Below are 14184 nucleotides of genomic sequence, written 5' to 3'. Positions count from 1 at the left end.
CCCAGCCCACCTTGGGTAGTCCCCTCACTTGGCAGAGACCTTTCACTCGGTCTATGGAATCGTGGAGAGAGAGCCAACCCCCAACTCAGAAAGATTCGAGACCGGCAGGCGGTGTTAGCCCAGCAAGTCACCTGACCACCCTGGGCTATAGGGCAGCAGATCTCAAAATATGGTCCAGGGAACTCTGGGAGGCCATGAGACCCTTTCAGGGTGTCAGTGAGGTGATGGTACTAAGATGTTTTCATTTCCAATGCGGTAAATATCAAAAGAGATCAACCACATAAATAAAAGCTCTTGGGGGACGGGGAAGAGTTGTCAGAACTTTTTAAGAGTCTAAAGAAGTCCTGAGGGGGCAGCTGGGTGGTTCAGTGGATGGAGAGCCAGGACTAGAGATGGGAGGTCCTAGGTTCAAATGTGGCCCCAGATAACTTCCTAGCTGTGTGACCCTGGGCAAGTCATGTAACCCCATTGCCTAGCCCTTATCACTCTTCTGCCTTGGAACCAATACACAGTATTGATTCTATGATGGAAGGGAAGGGCTCTAAAGTAAGTAAGTAAGTAAGTAAGTAAGTAAGTAAGTAAGTAAGTAAGTAAGTAAGTAAGTAAGTAAGTAAATAAATAAATAAATAAACAAACAAACAAACAAACAAATAAATAAATAAATAAATAAATGCAATAAAGAAGTCCTGAGACCAAGAAGTTTGAGAAGCACTGCTCCAGGCAGCTCTCCAAGATGATCATTTGTACAGAAGGTGCTGGCCTGCTGCATGAGTGGAGGGAGTTCCCTCACCTGGAAGTTGTCCCCTCTGCCAGTAAAATCCCAGATCAGGCCCAATGGAGATGCTTCCTAAATATTTGTTGGATGGATAGATGGATGGATGGGTGGGTGGATGGATGGATGGATGGATGGATGGATGGATAAGTAGCTCTGTGTCCTGGTCTCATCATCCCCTCTGAAGGAAAAGGCCACTTTCTTCTTGACTCTCCCCTAACTCCCAAGGGCCGAGAGCCAGCTGGATCTGGAATAGGCATCAGTAGCTATTTCTTGAATGACTGAGGATAGAAAAGCAACACAAACCAGCAGAGATGGGCAGAGGGACAAGAGATGATACAGACATACAGAGAGACAGACAGACAACTGGACACCAGGAAAACAAAGAAAGGTGAAAGCCTCCTCCTTCTCCTCCTCCTCCTCCTCCTCCTCCTCACTCTCAAGGAGCTCACATTCTTATAGGGGAGGCATGTGCACAGAAGGTACATTTGAGGTAGAAGAAAGCTCAACTCAGAGGAGACTTTTCAGGAAAATTGACCTGAAATAGGGGGCATTTGAACTGTCTTTTTTTTTTTTTAAACCCTCACCTTCTGTCTTAGAATCCATACTAAGTATTGGTTCCGAGGCAGAAGAACAGTAAGGGCTAGGCAATGGGGGTCAAGTGACTTGCCCAGGGTCACACAGCTAGGAAATGTCTGAGACTAGATTTTAGCCCCAGACTTTTAGTCTCTAGGCCTGGTTCTCTATCCACTGAGACACCTAGCTGCCCCTGTCTATGTCATTTTTCATCTATTCTTTTTTTTTTAATTATTTTTTTAAACCCTTACCTTCCGTCTTAGAATCAATACTAAGTATTGGTTTCAAGGCAGAGGGGCAAGTAAGAGCTAGGCAGTAGGAGGTAAATGGCTTGACCAGGATCACATAGGAAGTGTCTGAGACTACGGTTGAACCCAGGATCTCCCATCTCCAGGCCTGGCTTTCTGTCTACTGTACCCCTTAGTATCAATTCTAAGACAAAAGATCAGTAAGGGCTAGGCAATTGGGGTTAAGTGACTTGCCCAGGGTCAGATAGTTAAGAAGTATCTGGTCACACATCAGCCTTTCCATGTGAGACCCTTGGTTTAAACTAAGACAATAAAGTCCCTTTGCATTTTGAAAAAACAAAACAACAACAAAAATTATCTAAGGCTAAATTTGAATCCAGATCCTCCCAACTCCAGGCTTGGTTCTCTGTCCACTTGATACCCTTTGAACTGAGGCCTGAAGGAAGGGAAACTAAGAGGTAAAAGTGAAGAGAGAGATCATTCCAGGCATGGGAGACTGCCACTGCAAAGGTATGGAGTTGGGAAGTTCAGGTAGGCACACACAGACAGGTAGAAGATGTAAGCAGAACCGTCGATATGACCATAAACAAATAGAGAGGGATCCGTGGGTCAGGGGATCCGCAGCTCTCAGGAACCTTAGAAATGACTCATCTAGTCCAGTTCCTTCCTTTCACAGAGGGGGATCCGATGGACAAGCACAGACAGAGAGATAAGACACATTGAATCTAGAGCTGAGTCCTGCTAGGGTGGTAGCAGCAACATGGAGATGAAGAGAAAGGCAGCACGATCCAGGGGAAAATCCTTTAGACCGAGCCAACCACCCTAGGCTGAAGACCCAGCTCAGCCACTAACTCAATGTATGCTTCGGCCAAGTCTCTTTTTTCCTCTGGGCCTCAGTTTCCCTGTTTGTAAAATGAGAACATCAAAACAGATCATCTTTAAAGTTTCTTCCAATTCTAATCAACAATGATTATATGAAACTATTGTGTAGAAATGCTGTGCATGTGTGCATCTGATTGTCTGTCTGTCTGTCTGTCTGTGTCTGAGGGTGCACTAAGATGGCCTCCTTGGGTTTGTATTGCAGGAATTGAAATGATGGAGGGGAAGCAGAGGCTTGTAGACTCAGAGTACGATGGTTGTCTAGTCCCACCCCACCCTCCTTTTGCAGATGAAGAAAGTAGAGACCAGGGTGGTGAAATGTCTTTCTTAAGATCACAGAGGGAAGGGTCAGCTAGATAGCACAGCGGATAGAGGGCCAGGCCTGGAGTTGGGAGGACTTGGATATTTCCTAGCTGTGTGACCCTGGGCAAGTCACTTAACTCCAATGGCCTAGTCCTTGCTGCTCTTCTGCTCTGGAATCAATACTGAGTCCTGATTCTAAGACAGAAGGCAATGGCCAAAAAAAAAAAAAAAAAAAGATCCCAAAGGGACCAAAAGGAAGGTGGAGACTTGAATCAAGGGATCTTTGATTCAGAATTCAGACTTCTTTCCCCCGGATCAACCCGCCTCCCAATGCTTAGTGAACTTGGGTAACCAGTGGGGAGCATGGGTGAGTGCAAGAGTTTCGCTCATGTAGTTTGTGTATATATGTGCGTGAGAGAAAGTGAACTCTAGCAGCCTAGATATGCGTGGCAAGGGCTTGTGGCCATTCCGAGAAGTTAGGGCAGAAGGCTTGGGGGTTGCAATGTCAGGGTGTTTCGGGTTCTGGGGAAGAGCACAAGCATAAGCATTCTGCACGGTGCTGGGTGCAGGGAAGGGACTGTGCAATCTGTAGCGGTGAAGTGTCTGTTGGGGTCTGTTCTAAGGGAAAAGGGCACTAGGGGATGAGTATGGAGGGAAGGAGCCGGAAATCTGTAAGGAGAGGGAATACCTGGACTCCTCTAGAGCAAGCTTTTGCCTAGCTAGGAAACCCTGGGGAGAGGAGGAGGTGTGGGGAGGCCAGGCTAATGCCAGCGTAGGCAAAACTGAGCTCCTAGCCAGGAGTCCTGGCCCAGCCTACAGGGACCAAAGGTTTGCCCCTGAACTTGAACTCCAGATGTGTCTGGGCTGATGGCTGATGGGAAGGAGGTGGGGGTGGGGGAGGGGGAGAGAGAGAGAGAGAGAGAGAAATAGAGAGAAAAAGAGAGACAGACAGAAAGAAGAGACAGAGAGACAGAGAGAAAGGAGAGACAGAGAGAAAGGAGAGACAGACAGACAGAGAGAAAGAGACAGACAGAGAGGAGAGATAGAGAGACAGAGAGATAGACAGAGGAGAGACACAGAGAGAGAGAAAAAAGAGAGACAGACAGAGAGGAGAGATAGAGAGACAGAGAAAGACGGAGACAGAGAGAAAGGAGAGAGAGAGAGACAGAGAGAAAGGAGAGAAACAGAGAGAGAGAGAAAAAGAGAGATAGACAGAGAGGAGAGACAGAGAGAAAGAGACAGAGACAGAGAAAGGAGAGACAGAGACAGAGAGAGAGGGAGAGAGGGAGGGAGAGAGAGAGCTTGTTAGCTGGCTCTTAACCTCTTCCCTTCCCCCACAGGCCTTCCCTGAGAAATCCAAACCCTGAGAGATGCCAGCAGCGGCAGCAGGGGGAGGGGCAGGCGGGAGGGGGTGCCAGCACTGGGCTCAGCCGCATCTGCCTCCCGTCAGCCGGCTGCCAGCGCAGCCAGATGGCCTCCATCTGCCCGGCACACTGTGCCCAGCCTCCTGTGCCCATTCTACCTTCTGTCTCTGTCTATGCCAGACTCCCAAGTGGGCAGTTGGGTGGGAGGATGAGAGGGGGGTTGGGGGTCGCCACCTAGAATGGCTGGATCAGGATGCTGGAGCCATGAGGAGTGTTGGGGGGGATACACTGGAGGGGCCAGCAGAGGCTGGACTGAGCCTGGGATGAGTACCAGCTGTGGATGATTGTCTGAGTCTCTCAACAGGGATTGAGGATAAAGCCTTGGGCATCCTGGGGAGGCAGAGCTGGGATTGGCCCTGGGTGGGGGCCACAGGCCAAGTGACAGGGAGTACATATGGGGGTGCAGCATTTTTACCTTCGTGGATAGATGCCACAGAGCTAGATATGGGACAAGAGAAGAAGAAGCAATGTGATGAGTTGAAAGGATGCCTGGCTTTGTTGGCACTTGCTCCCTGGATGTCTATGGACAAGACTCTGGATCTCTGAACCTCAGTCTTCTTATTGGTAAAATGGCAATAATTATATATGAACTAGGGAGAATTATGAGCAATGTTATTCATATCATAGAAGCACTTCTAGAATAAGAGAAGACAGCAGAGGGGAAAGCGCCCTAATTGTGGAGAACCTGGGTTCAAATCCCACTTTCATTACTTCCTATTTGACCTTTGGTAAGCCACTCACCCTCTTTGGTGAGTAACTCGACACTCAGCTCATTTGTAAAATGAAGGGAAGAAACCTTGGGAGTCATCTATGGTTCATCTAAAGTTTAACTAAGCCATTTGACAGATATTGAAACTGAGTCTGTGTCACAGCAGATCATGGACAAGGTCAGGCTTCAAATCCAGCCAGGTCTCCTGACTCTCAACCTTTCCCTCATTTATCAGATAGGGCAGTTAAGAGGAGGGTCTCATAAGCAGGGGGCTAAGAGAAGGGTCCAGTCAAGGAAAGGGGCAGCCTTGGTTCCCTTACTCTAGTCTGTCCCCACTGCTTGGGCCCAGAATGAAAACTGCCCGAGTGCCCCTCATCCCTGCCTGTTTCCTGTTTCTGCTGTTATTTGTTGGAACCACTGACTGTGGTCTGGTCTGGAGAGCAAGGAAACTTCCTGAATCAATCTGCCAGTGACCTTGAGTGTCTCGGTCTTCCCTAGGCCTGATGTTTGGTGTGGGAAAAGGCCCAGACTAGAGGGGCCTGGGAGGAGCCCTAGCTCTTGGCTGCAGTGACTTCAGGCCCCGCCAAGGGATAGCCTTGATTGTCTCTCAAACAAAAACATAGACACACACATATACACACTCACACCCTCCCTAGGGTGGTACAAAAAGACCTCACATTTATTTATTCACCACTCAACAACTTCAAGCATTCACATCCATTCCCTCTTTCCTCTGGGTCTTGCCATGGCCCCATGAGGTCTACAGACCAGGGATTATTCCCTTTATTTTTACAGGTAGGGAAACTGAGGTGTAGAGAGATGAGATAGTGGGTTTCCCTCCACTGGAGGTTTTCCAGTGAAGGATAGATGACCAATTTTCAGGGATATTGTGAAGTGAAGGGTAAAGTGGGATTCCTGCTTGGATAAGGGTTGGAATTGATGGCCTCTGGGGGTACCTCCCGATTCTGAGATTCTGGGATTCTGAGGCCACCCCGCTGGAGCTGAGATCGAAACCCAGTCCTCCACTTTTTTTCATCTTGACAAGAAGAGCCAGGGAGCTAAGAGGGGTTGCACCTGGGTCTGTCTGTCTGGCAAAGTGTCTGTGTACGTGGCCATTTGTAAGAGTAAATACCCTTGTGAATCTGAACGATATGTATGTATTGATGTATGTGTGTGTGCACATGGGTATATTGCATGTCTGTCAGAACATAGCACTTTGTATCGCATGTATATACCTACTTGTGGAAAAATATTATTGTCTTTGTACTCTTAAAAATATGTTAGTGAATCTCTGGTATTTGTATTTTTGTAAGGCTGTTTTTCTTTATCTATGTAAAACCATCCATTCATTGATTTTGATCTGGAAGGGACTAGAGGTCATTTTGTCCAATCCCCCCTCGTTTTATAGATGCTAGATCTCTTGTCCAATATCACAAAGGGACTATGTAGCTAGGTGGCACAGTGGATAGAATCCTGGACTTGGAATCTGGGAGACCTGAGTTCAAATTTGATCTCACTATGTGACCCTGGGCAAGTCACAATCTCTGCCTCAGTTTTCCTACCTATAAAATGAGGATAATAACAGCACCTACTCCTCAGGGTTGTTGTGAGGATCAAAGGAGATCATATTTGTAAAGAGCTTTGCAAACCTCAAAACACTATGACTTGTTCAGGGTCACACAGCTAGGAAATATCTGAGGCCAGATTTGAACCTGGGACCTTCTATCTCTAGGCCTGGCTCTCAATCCACCAAGCCACCTAGCTGCCTCCTACTTCTTGAAAAAATTGTATTTGTATTTTTGTAAGAGTATTTTTCTTTATCTACATAAAGCCATGGAAGAGGCTAGAGGTCAGTTAAAGGACATGGAAGTCTTGAAAAAATTGAACATAACCATTGCCTCCACTTACTCCCAAGCTGCTTTTCTTCAACATGCTGTATTTTGGCTTTCACTCCAAACACTACTGAAATTGCTTTCTCAAAGTTCTCCAATGATCTGATTGTCAAATACACTGGCTTTTTTCTCAGTTCTCATCCTCTTTGACCTTTCTAAACTTTCTGGAATTGCTGGCCACTCTTTCCTGCTAGATACTTTCTCTTTCTGTAGCTTCAGGTCATCTCCTACTTCTCTAACCACTCCTCTGTCTCCTTTGCTGGCTCTTCCTCATCTTCTTGATCACCTAATAAAAGTGTTCCTTAAAAGTCTTTCTTATAAAACAGAAAAAAAAGAAAGAAAAGAACAATAAGTATACTTTGATCAGCCCTCCAGATGCCATTGGATCTTATTCTAAAGGTGTATGGCATTTTTTTTGTCTTAAGTCCTTCAGAATTGCTACCGATCATTGTATTGCTGAGAATAGCTGTCATTCATAATTGATCATTATACAATGTTGCTATTATGGTGTACAGTGTTGTCCTGGTTCTGCTCATTTCATTTTGCATCAGTTCATAAAAATTTTCCAAAGTTTTCCTGAAACCATCTTGGTCAGCATTTCTTACAGTACAATAATATTGTCTCAATAATATACAACTTGTTTAGCCATTCTCCAATTGATGGGCAGCCTCTCAATTTCCCATTTATTGCCAAAATAAAAAGAACTACTATAAAAAAAAGTCTTTCTTTTAGCTCACTTCTCTTTCTTTCCCTTCTAGATCTTATTCATTCCCTCAGTGTCTCCTACTATCTTTATGCTGTTTTCTCCTAAATCTGTTATCTCTAGATCTAATGCCTCTTCTGAGCTTTTAACTTTCATTTCCAGCTGCCAACAGGAAATCTCCACCTGAATGTCCCATCACTCCTTCAAAAGCAATACATTAAAAAACAAAACAGCTCATTATCTTTTCCCACGAAACTTCCTTACCTTCCTGACTTCGTTATGTCTTCCTGTGGCATCACCATTCATCAGGTCTCCCATGTTAATAAGCAGGGGGTTCTCTTTGTCCCTTCCCACTTACTCATCTCTCCTATGCATTTGGTTAGTGAGTCTGGTCAATTTTCCACTCCACATTTCTCACAGTTGCCCCTCTCCTCTGGTCCTGTGACCACTGCCTAATTACAGACCCTCATTACTACTCCTTGGACTAATGCAATAGCCTCTTAACAGGTCTTCCTTGCCTCCACTCCTGCCATCAATCCATTCTTCCTCCCGATGCCACAGTAACCTCACTTACATGTAGATCTGGTCATGCCACTTCTCTGCTCAAAAAATGTCTTCACTGACTCCCTCTCACCTCCCATATAAATCCTTTTACCTAACACTGAAGGGCTTTTACAACACAATGCCACTGTATCTTTCCAGCCATGTCTCGCATTGTTCTCCTCCAGTTATTATAGGTTCTAGCTAGATGGGTCAGTTCTCTGAGATCTCCTGTCTCCACAATATCCTTCCCTGTAGTGCTCTCCTTCTCCTTCCCTGCCTCCTTCTCCAGAATGGCTTCTTCCCCTTCTCTTGTCTGCTGAGTTCCTCCCCATCTTCTAGAGCCCATCTCAAAAGCTTTATGTAATCCTTCCTTTAGGAATGTCCTTCCCCATTGAATCTGATATAACAGCTTCTTTTTATTTGTTTGTTTATTCATTCACTCATTCGTTTGTTTGTTTGTTTATTTAAAAGCCCTTACCTTCCTTCTTGGAATCAATACTGTGTATTGGCTCCAAGGCAGAAGAGTGGTAAGGGTGGGCAATGGGGGTTAAGTGACTTGCCCAGGGTCACACAGCTTGGAAGCATCTGAGGGCAGATTTGAACCCAGGACCTCCCATCTGCAGGGTTGGCTCTCAATCCACTGAGCCACCCAGCTGCCCCCTAATATAACAGCTTCTTATGCACCTCTCCGAAGATGCACATAAGATTGTGAAATCATAGACTAGAGCTTAAAGAGACATCTTCTAGTACCACCTCCTTCTTCATTTTATAGATAAGGAAACTAAGGCTCAGGGAGGCTAAAAGATTCTCCCAAAGACATACAGGTAGTAAGACTGGGAGAGACTCTTCTGATTTGAGAGTGAGGAGAATACTATAGATTATAGCTATGTGGGTATGTTTTTACCATTTGTATCTGCCAGAGCTGCTCATTTGTGGTGGTTGTTGTTCAGTCATTTTAAGTCATGTCTGACTCTTTAAGACCCTATTTGGAATTTTCTTGGCAAAGATACTGCCAAGTATTTTCTTTTGTTCTCCAGCTCGTTTTACAGATGAGGAAACTGAGGCAAACAGAGTTAAGCAACTTTCCTAGAGCCATACATTTACTCGAGTCAAAGTCCAGATTTGAACTCAGGTCTTTCAGATTTTATTTACAATGTCAGTTATCTGCCCTCTGTGCATAGTAGGCACATAATAAAAACTTATTTATGCATAACTGAATGAGTGCATCAGACTATATGCTGACTTCTTAGTCTTTGAATTCCATACCCTTTGCCTCTAACTCCAGTTCAGTTGTGGTCCACAGCTGGTTCTGTCCAGTCTTTTATCTAACAGTGAGCTGAAGAGATGGGGAGGTTGCGGCCTGGACCAGAAGCAGCAGCAGCCCCTGTGGAGACTGAGAAGAGAAGCTGGGAGGGGCTAGAGACCAAGATGAAGGGGCTCAGCCATTTCTGCATCATGATTACAGGCTTTCTTCTATCCCTGGTTCCCCACAGCACCCTCAGGGTGAGCCGAGACCTTGGCTCTCTCTGAGATTGGAGACGTCTAGTTTGGGAAAACCAGGGGATCTTCATAGAATATAATAATAACAACTATATACAAGGTATTGACACATTACCTTATTTTGTCCTCATAGTAGTCTTACAAAATAGGTTAAAAAGTAAATTATAAAAGTTATATCACAAATAATAAACTTCATTTTGTCCTCTTAGCAGCCTTACAAAATAGGTTAAATAGTAAATTGTAAAAGTTATATCAAAATAATACATGTTATATTATACCCATTTTATAGAGTTGAATACTGACGCTCAGAGAGGAAAGATTTGCTCAATCAGCTATTAAGTGGCAGACATCTTTCCATTATATTGTGTAGTTTATCCATTCAGAAAGCAGTGGATTCCTGGGACCATCCCTTTTTTATTTCTTCCCTTTCCCTCTCCTGGAGAGACTTCCATTCAAAAGAACTGGGGGCAGCTGGGTGACTCAATGAATAGAGAGTCAGGCCCAGAGGTAGGATGTCCCGGGTTCAAATCTGGCATCAGACACTTCCTAGCTGTGTGACCTTGGGCAAGTTGTTTAACCCCCACTATCCCGCTCTTAATGCTCTTCTGCCTTAAAACCAATACACACAGGATTGATTCTAAGACAGAAGGTAAGGGTTAAAAAAATAAAAATAAAAAGACACGGGGCCCCATCCTGGCCACGCTGCTTGCCATCCTAGATTTATAAATCACTTACTTCTCTGGATTTCAGTTTGTGAAATGAGAATAATAATACTGGCGAAACCCATCATTCTCCATTTTGAAAGATTGTTGTGAGTCTCCAATGAGATAACGGCTCCGAAAGTGCTTTGTAACTACAGAGTACACCATAAGTGTCAGCTATTAATATTGGGAATCAGCTATGACCTAGTATAAATCTGGAGACTTAAGAATGCAGTAAGCATTTATTAAGCACCTACTATGTGCCAGTTACTGTGCTAAGCACTTTTTCAAATATTATTTCATTTGATCCTTACAACTACCCTTGTGAAGTAGATGCTATTTTTATCTTTATATATCTTTGTATAACTTTGCAGTTAAGGAAACTGAGGCAGAGAGAGGTTAAATGACCGGGTCACACAGCTAGTAAGTGAATGAGGCTAGATTTGAACTCAGGTTTTCTTTGACTACAAGTCCAGTGCTTCATCCTTTTTTGCAATCTGACTGCCTCAAGAGTCTGAAGACCAGCTGTGTGACCCTGAGCAAGTCACTTGACCCCCATTGTCCACCCTTTCCACTCTTCCACCTATGAGCCAATACACAGAAGTTAAGGGTTTAAAAAAAAAAAAAGAGTCTAAAGACAAGGTATAAATCCTTCTACTAACTTCTGTACCTCAATTTCCTTTTCTATAAAATGGGAATAATGACCAACTCTACCCCACAGGATTTTAAAGACATCAAATAAGACATTGTCAACCAGAAAGATCTACAACAGTTTTAATTGTTATTATTGTTGTTCTTATTATTCAGAGTCCAGAGACCTAAATTCTAACCCTGTCATTGGCATCCCCGTTGTTTGACCTCTCTTGGCCCCATCTTTTAAAAGCTGGAGGATTAGAGAGATACAGACCGCCCATCTTTTAAAGAAACCCAGCCACCCCCTCCCACATCGACCCATCCTCTTCCCAGTCCATCTCCCCAGCCCTGAGCCCCATCACAGCAGCCATAGTGGCAGGGAGAAGCGGAACTTCCCCTTGGCCGGAGACGCCAGGCAGTTCAAGGGCTGGAGCCTGGGCCCAGGGTAGCTGGCGTTCTGGCTGGGCCCTATGACAAATGGATCTGCTGTCTGTGCTGGGAACATTGCTTCTCTGTGAGGTTTGTTTATACGGAGCGGCTGTCTCAGACACTGCTACCATTACTTATTTATAGAGAGCAGGGTGTTGGGGGCGGGAGGCACTGAGTCTGTGGAAGTGAGAGAGATGGAAAAGGGAGAGGCCTTCCATCCTCGATTAGCTGACCTGTGGCTTTCTTTGAGGAGAGTCATTGTTGAGGGCTTTGGGTAGAGGCGGGTGGGAGTGGCGGGGTGCCGCTCCATTTGGGAGGAGGGAGAGGTCTGGTACTGACTGTGGCATGAAAGTTGCCAAGGGACCTTCAGACCCCTTTCTGCCCAGGGACAAAGTAGGGACTGCCCTTAAGGCTGAAAAATAAACTGACTGCCTTCTGAGTAAGAAAGACTCAGGGTAAGGGAGACTCACCAAGAGACCCAGAATCATAGAATTCCCCATCTAGGGCTGGAAGGGACCACAGAGGTCACCTAGTCCAACTCCCTCATTTTACAGATGAAGAACTCCTTCTCAGAGAGGTTAAATCATGTGCCCTAGGGTATATAGGTAATACATAGAGTCAGGATTTGAACCCAGACCTTACTTCAATTCCAGTGTTCTCTTTGTTGTTCCCAAACTGCTTTCCTTAAGACCAGGATCCCAACTGAAAACTGTACCACGGCTACATCTCCATGGGGTCTTTGAGGACCATCAGGGATGGGGGCTTATCTCCTGAAAACACTCCATTCTATTTATGGACAGGTTTACTTGTTAGGATGTTTTAAAAATTATTAACATGGGGTGTCAAACGGCTTCTGTGTTACTTCTCCAGCTTTTCCAACTGGCTCCTCTGGGCCAAGTCAAGCCAACAAGCATCTGTTAAGCATCTCCTATGTGCCAGGCACTGTGCTAAGTTCTATGGATACAAAGAAGAGCAAAAACCAATCCCTGTTCTCATGGAGCTCCCATTCTAATGGGCGAGAGAACATGCAAACAATGAGGCACAATCAAGCTATATGCACTATAAATTGGAGATGATCTCAGAGGGGAAGGCACTACACTGGAGGACAGGGAAAGGCTTCTTGTAGAAATTAGGACTTGAGCTGAGCCATGAAAGAAGCCAGAATAAATCTACTTCTTCCTAGCGTAGCCATTCAAGTATTTGAAGATAACCACTGTTTCCCCCTCCACCTTCTCTTTTCCAGGTCAAACCTTAGTCCCTTCAACTGGTTTCCAGTCGCCCCCTTACATTAGTTAGGCTCTTTAGGGAACAGAACACAGTATTCAGGAGGAGCTTGACCAAAGCACTTCAGTCACACAGAGATCATGGTTTCCTTCATTCTGGACCCTTCCCAGATCATGAAGCTCGAACTTTGGGCTTCACCTTGCTCTAAGGAGGAACCTCTTTAAAATCAGAGCTGTCCAAAAATGACCCTGGTTAGCTCCCAGCCTTGGAGATATTCAAGCAAAGGCTGGATGGCCATCCCCTTCCTGCCTATGAGAGGAATTGGGAGGCTAGACTAGATGGTCCCCCAATGTCAGGACATCTGCTTTTTCTCCCCATTCCCCTATTGTCTCTAGGGTGGCAACATGGTACAAGGAAAGAATCTGGGAAATCGAGAAATCTGGGTTCTAGTTCTAGCTCTACCCTTGACTAGCTCTGAGACCTTGGGCAAAATTATTTCCCTTCTCTAGGCTTCAATTTCTTCATCTATAAAATGGAGGTCACAATCTTTACTCCCCTTCCCAATCCAATCCAATCCAATTAGCATTAATTATGCTACCTACTGTGTAGCCACTGTGTACAAGGCCCAGGCCTAGATGCTAGGGACACACACACACACACACACACACACACACACACACACACACACGAAAAAACAGTTGCTTTTCCAGTCATACTCATGGGGAGGCTTGTGGGATGAGGAATACAACATACAAACAAATAAGTAACACATAAGCATATTCACGTTATTTTGAGGATTGGGAAAGGCTCCTCCGAGACAATACTGAAGTTGAAATGAAGCCAAAGGTGAGGAGGGAGTGGATTCCAGGTATGCAGAGGCATGGAAATCCAAAGCAGGAAATATATTGTTAACTACAAGGACTGGGCATCTAGAATAACAAGCAGTGAAGCTGGAAAAGGGGGCTGGAGTGGGTTTAAAAGCCATGCTGAAGGCTTTGTCTTTTATCCTAGGGGCAATAGGGAACCATTGATGTTTTTTGAGCAGGGAAGTGACATTGTTAGGTTCATGCTCTACCTTGGTTTTGGAGTGGAAGTTGAATTGTAGAGGGAAGAAACAGGAAGTAGGAAACCCAGTTGTAAAGATCCTTCTGAGAGACTGCCCTGGGAAAAGTATAAAGTGCCTGGTGGGGAGAGATGGTCATTTCACTGCAAATAATAGTTACGGTTATGAATCATGGCATCAATCATCAAGCTTTCCATAGCTCTAAGCAGCTTTCTTTCGCTTGTCCCTGGGTGGGCTGGAGAGGGCCAGTGGGACTTGAGCCATCTTACTGCTGAGGAAGCTGAGGCCCAGGGAGGGAGAAATCACAGAACACCAATTTTTGGTTCTCCTTGACTCCCCTTCTGGGCACTAGGGAGATTTCTGGAGCCAGGTATGGGGATTGCTGGGAACGGCTATTTCTGAGTATGCCTGTGCACACAAGCAACGGTAGTCATATTAGATGATCTCCAAGGCCCCTGTAACTTTAACTTTCCAAGATTCTGGTTGTCTTTCCAAGCGTGTTTTTATATATTTCTCTCTCTCTCTCTCTCTCTCTCTCTCTCTCTCTCTCTCTCTCTCTCTCTCTCTCTCTCTCTCTCTCTCTCT

At 45.2% G+C, this 14184-nt stretch overlaps 1 protein-coding gene across 1 annotated transcript in view; it reads left to right on the top strand.

Annotated features, from left to right (window-relative positions):
- The window catches only part of NFIC (nuclear factor I C), a 220706-nt gene that overhangs the window by 125341 nt on the left and 81181 nt on the right, over positions 1 to 14184 (top strand). Inside the window, exons 3-4 of the mRNA XM_044671380.1 lie at positions 5736 to 5742; positions 11174 to 11215. Coding sequence (XP_044527315.1) covers positions 5736 to 5742; positions 11174 to 11215 — 49 coding nt within the window. The remainder of the gene's footprint in view (positions 1 to 5735; positions 5743 to 11173; positions 11216 to 14184) is intronic.

The sequence above is a fragment of the Gracilinanus agilis genome, chromosome 1, assembly GCF_016433145.1.
Source record: "Gracilinanus agilis isolate LMUSP501 chromosome 1, AgileGrace, whole genome shotgun sequence".
Taxonomy (NCBI): domain Eukaryota; kingdom Metazoa; phylum Chordata; class Mammalia; order Didelphimorphia; family Didelphidae; genus Gracilinanus; species Gracilinanus agilis.
The sequence above is the reverse complement of the archived record's forward strand: the minus strand, read 5'-3'. Positions and strand labels throughout refer to the sequence as shown.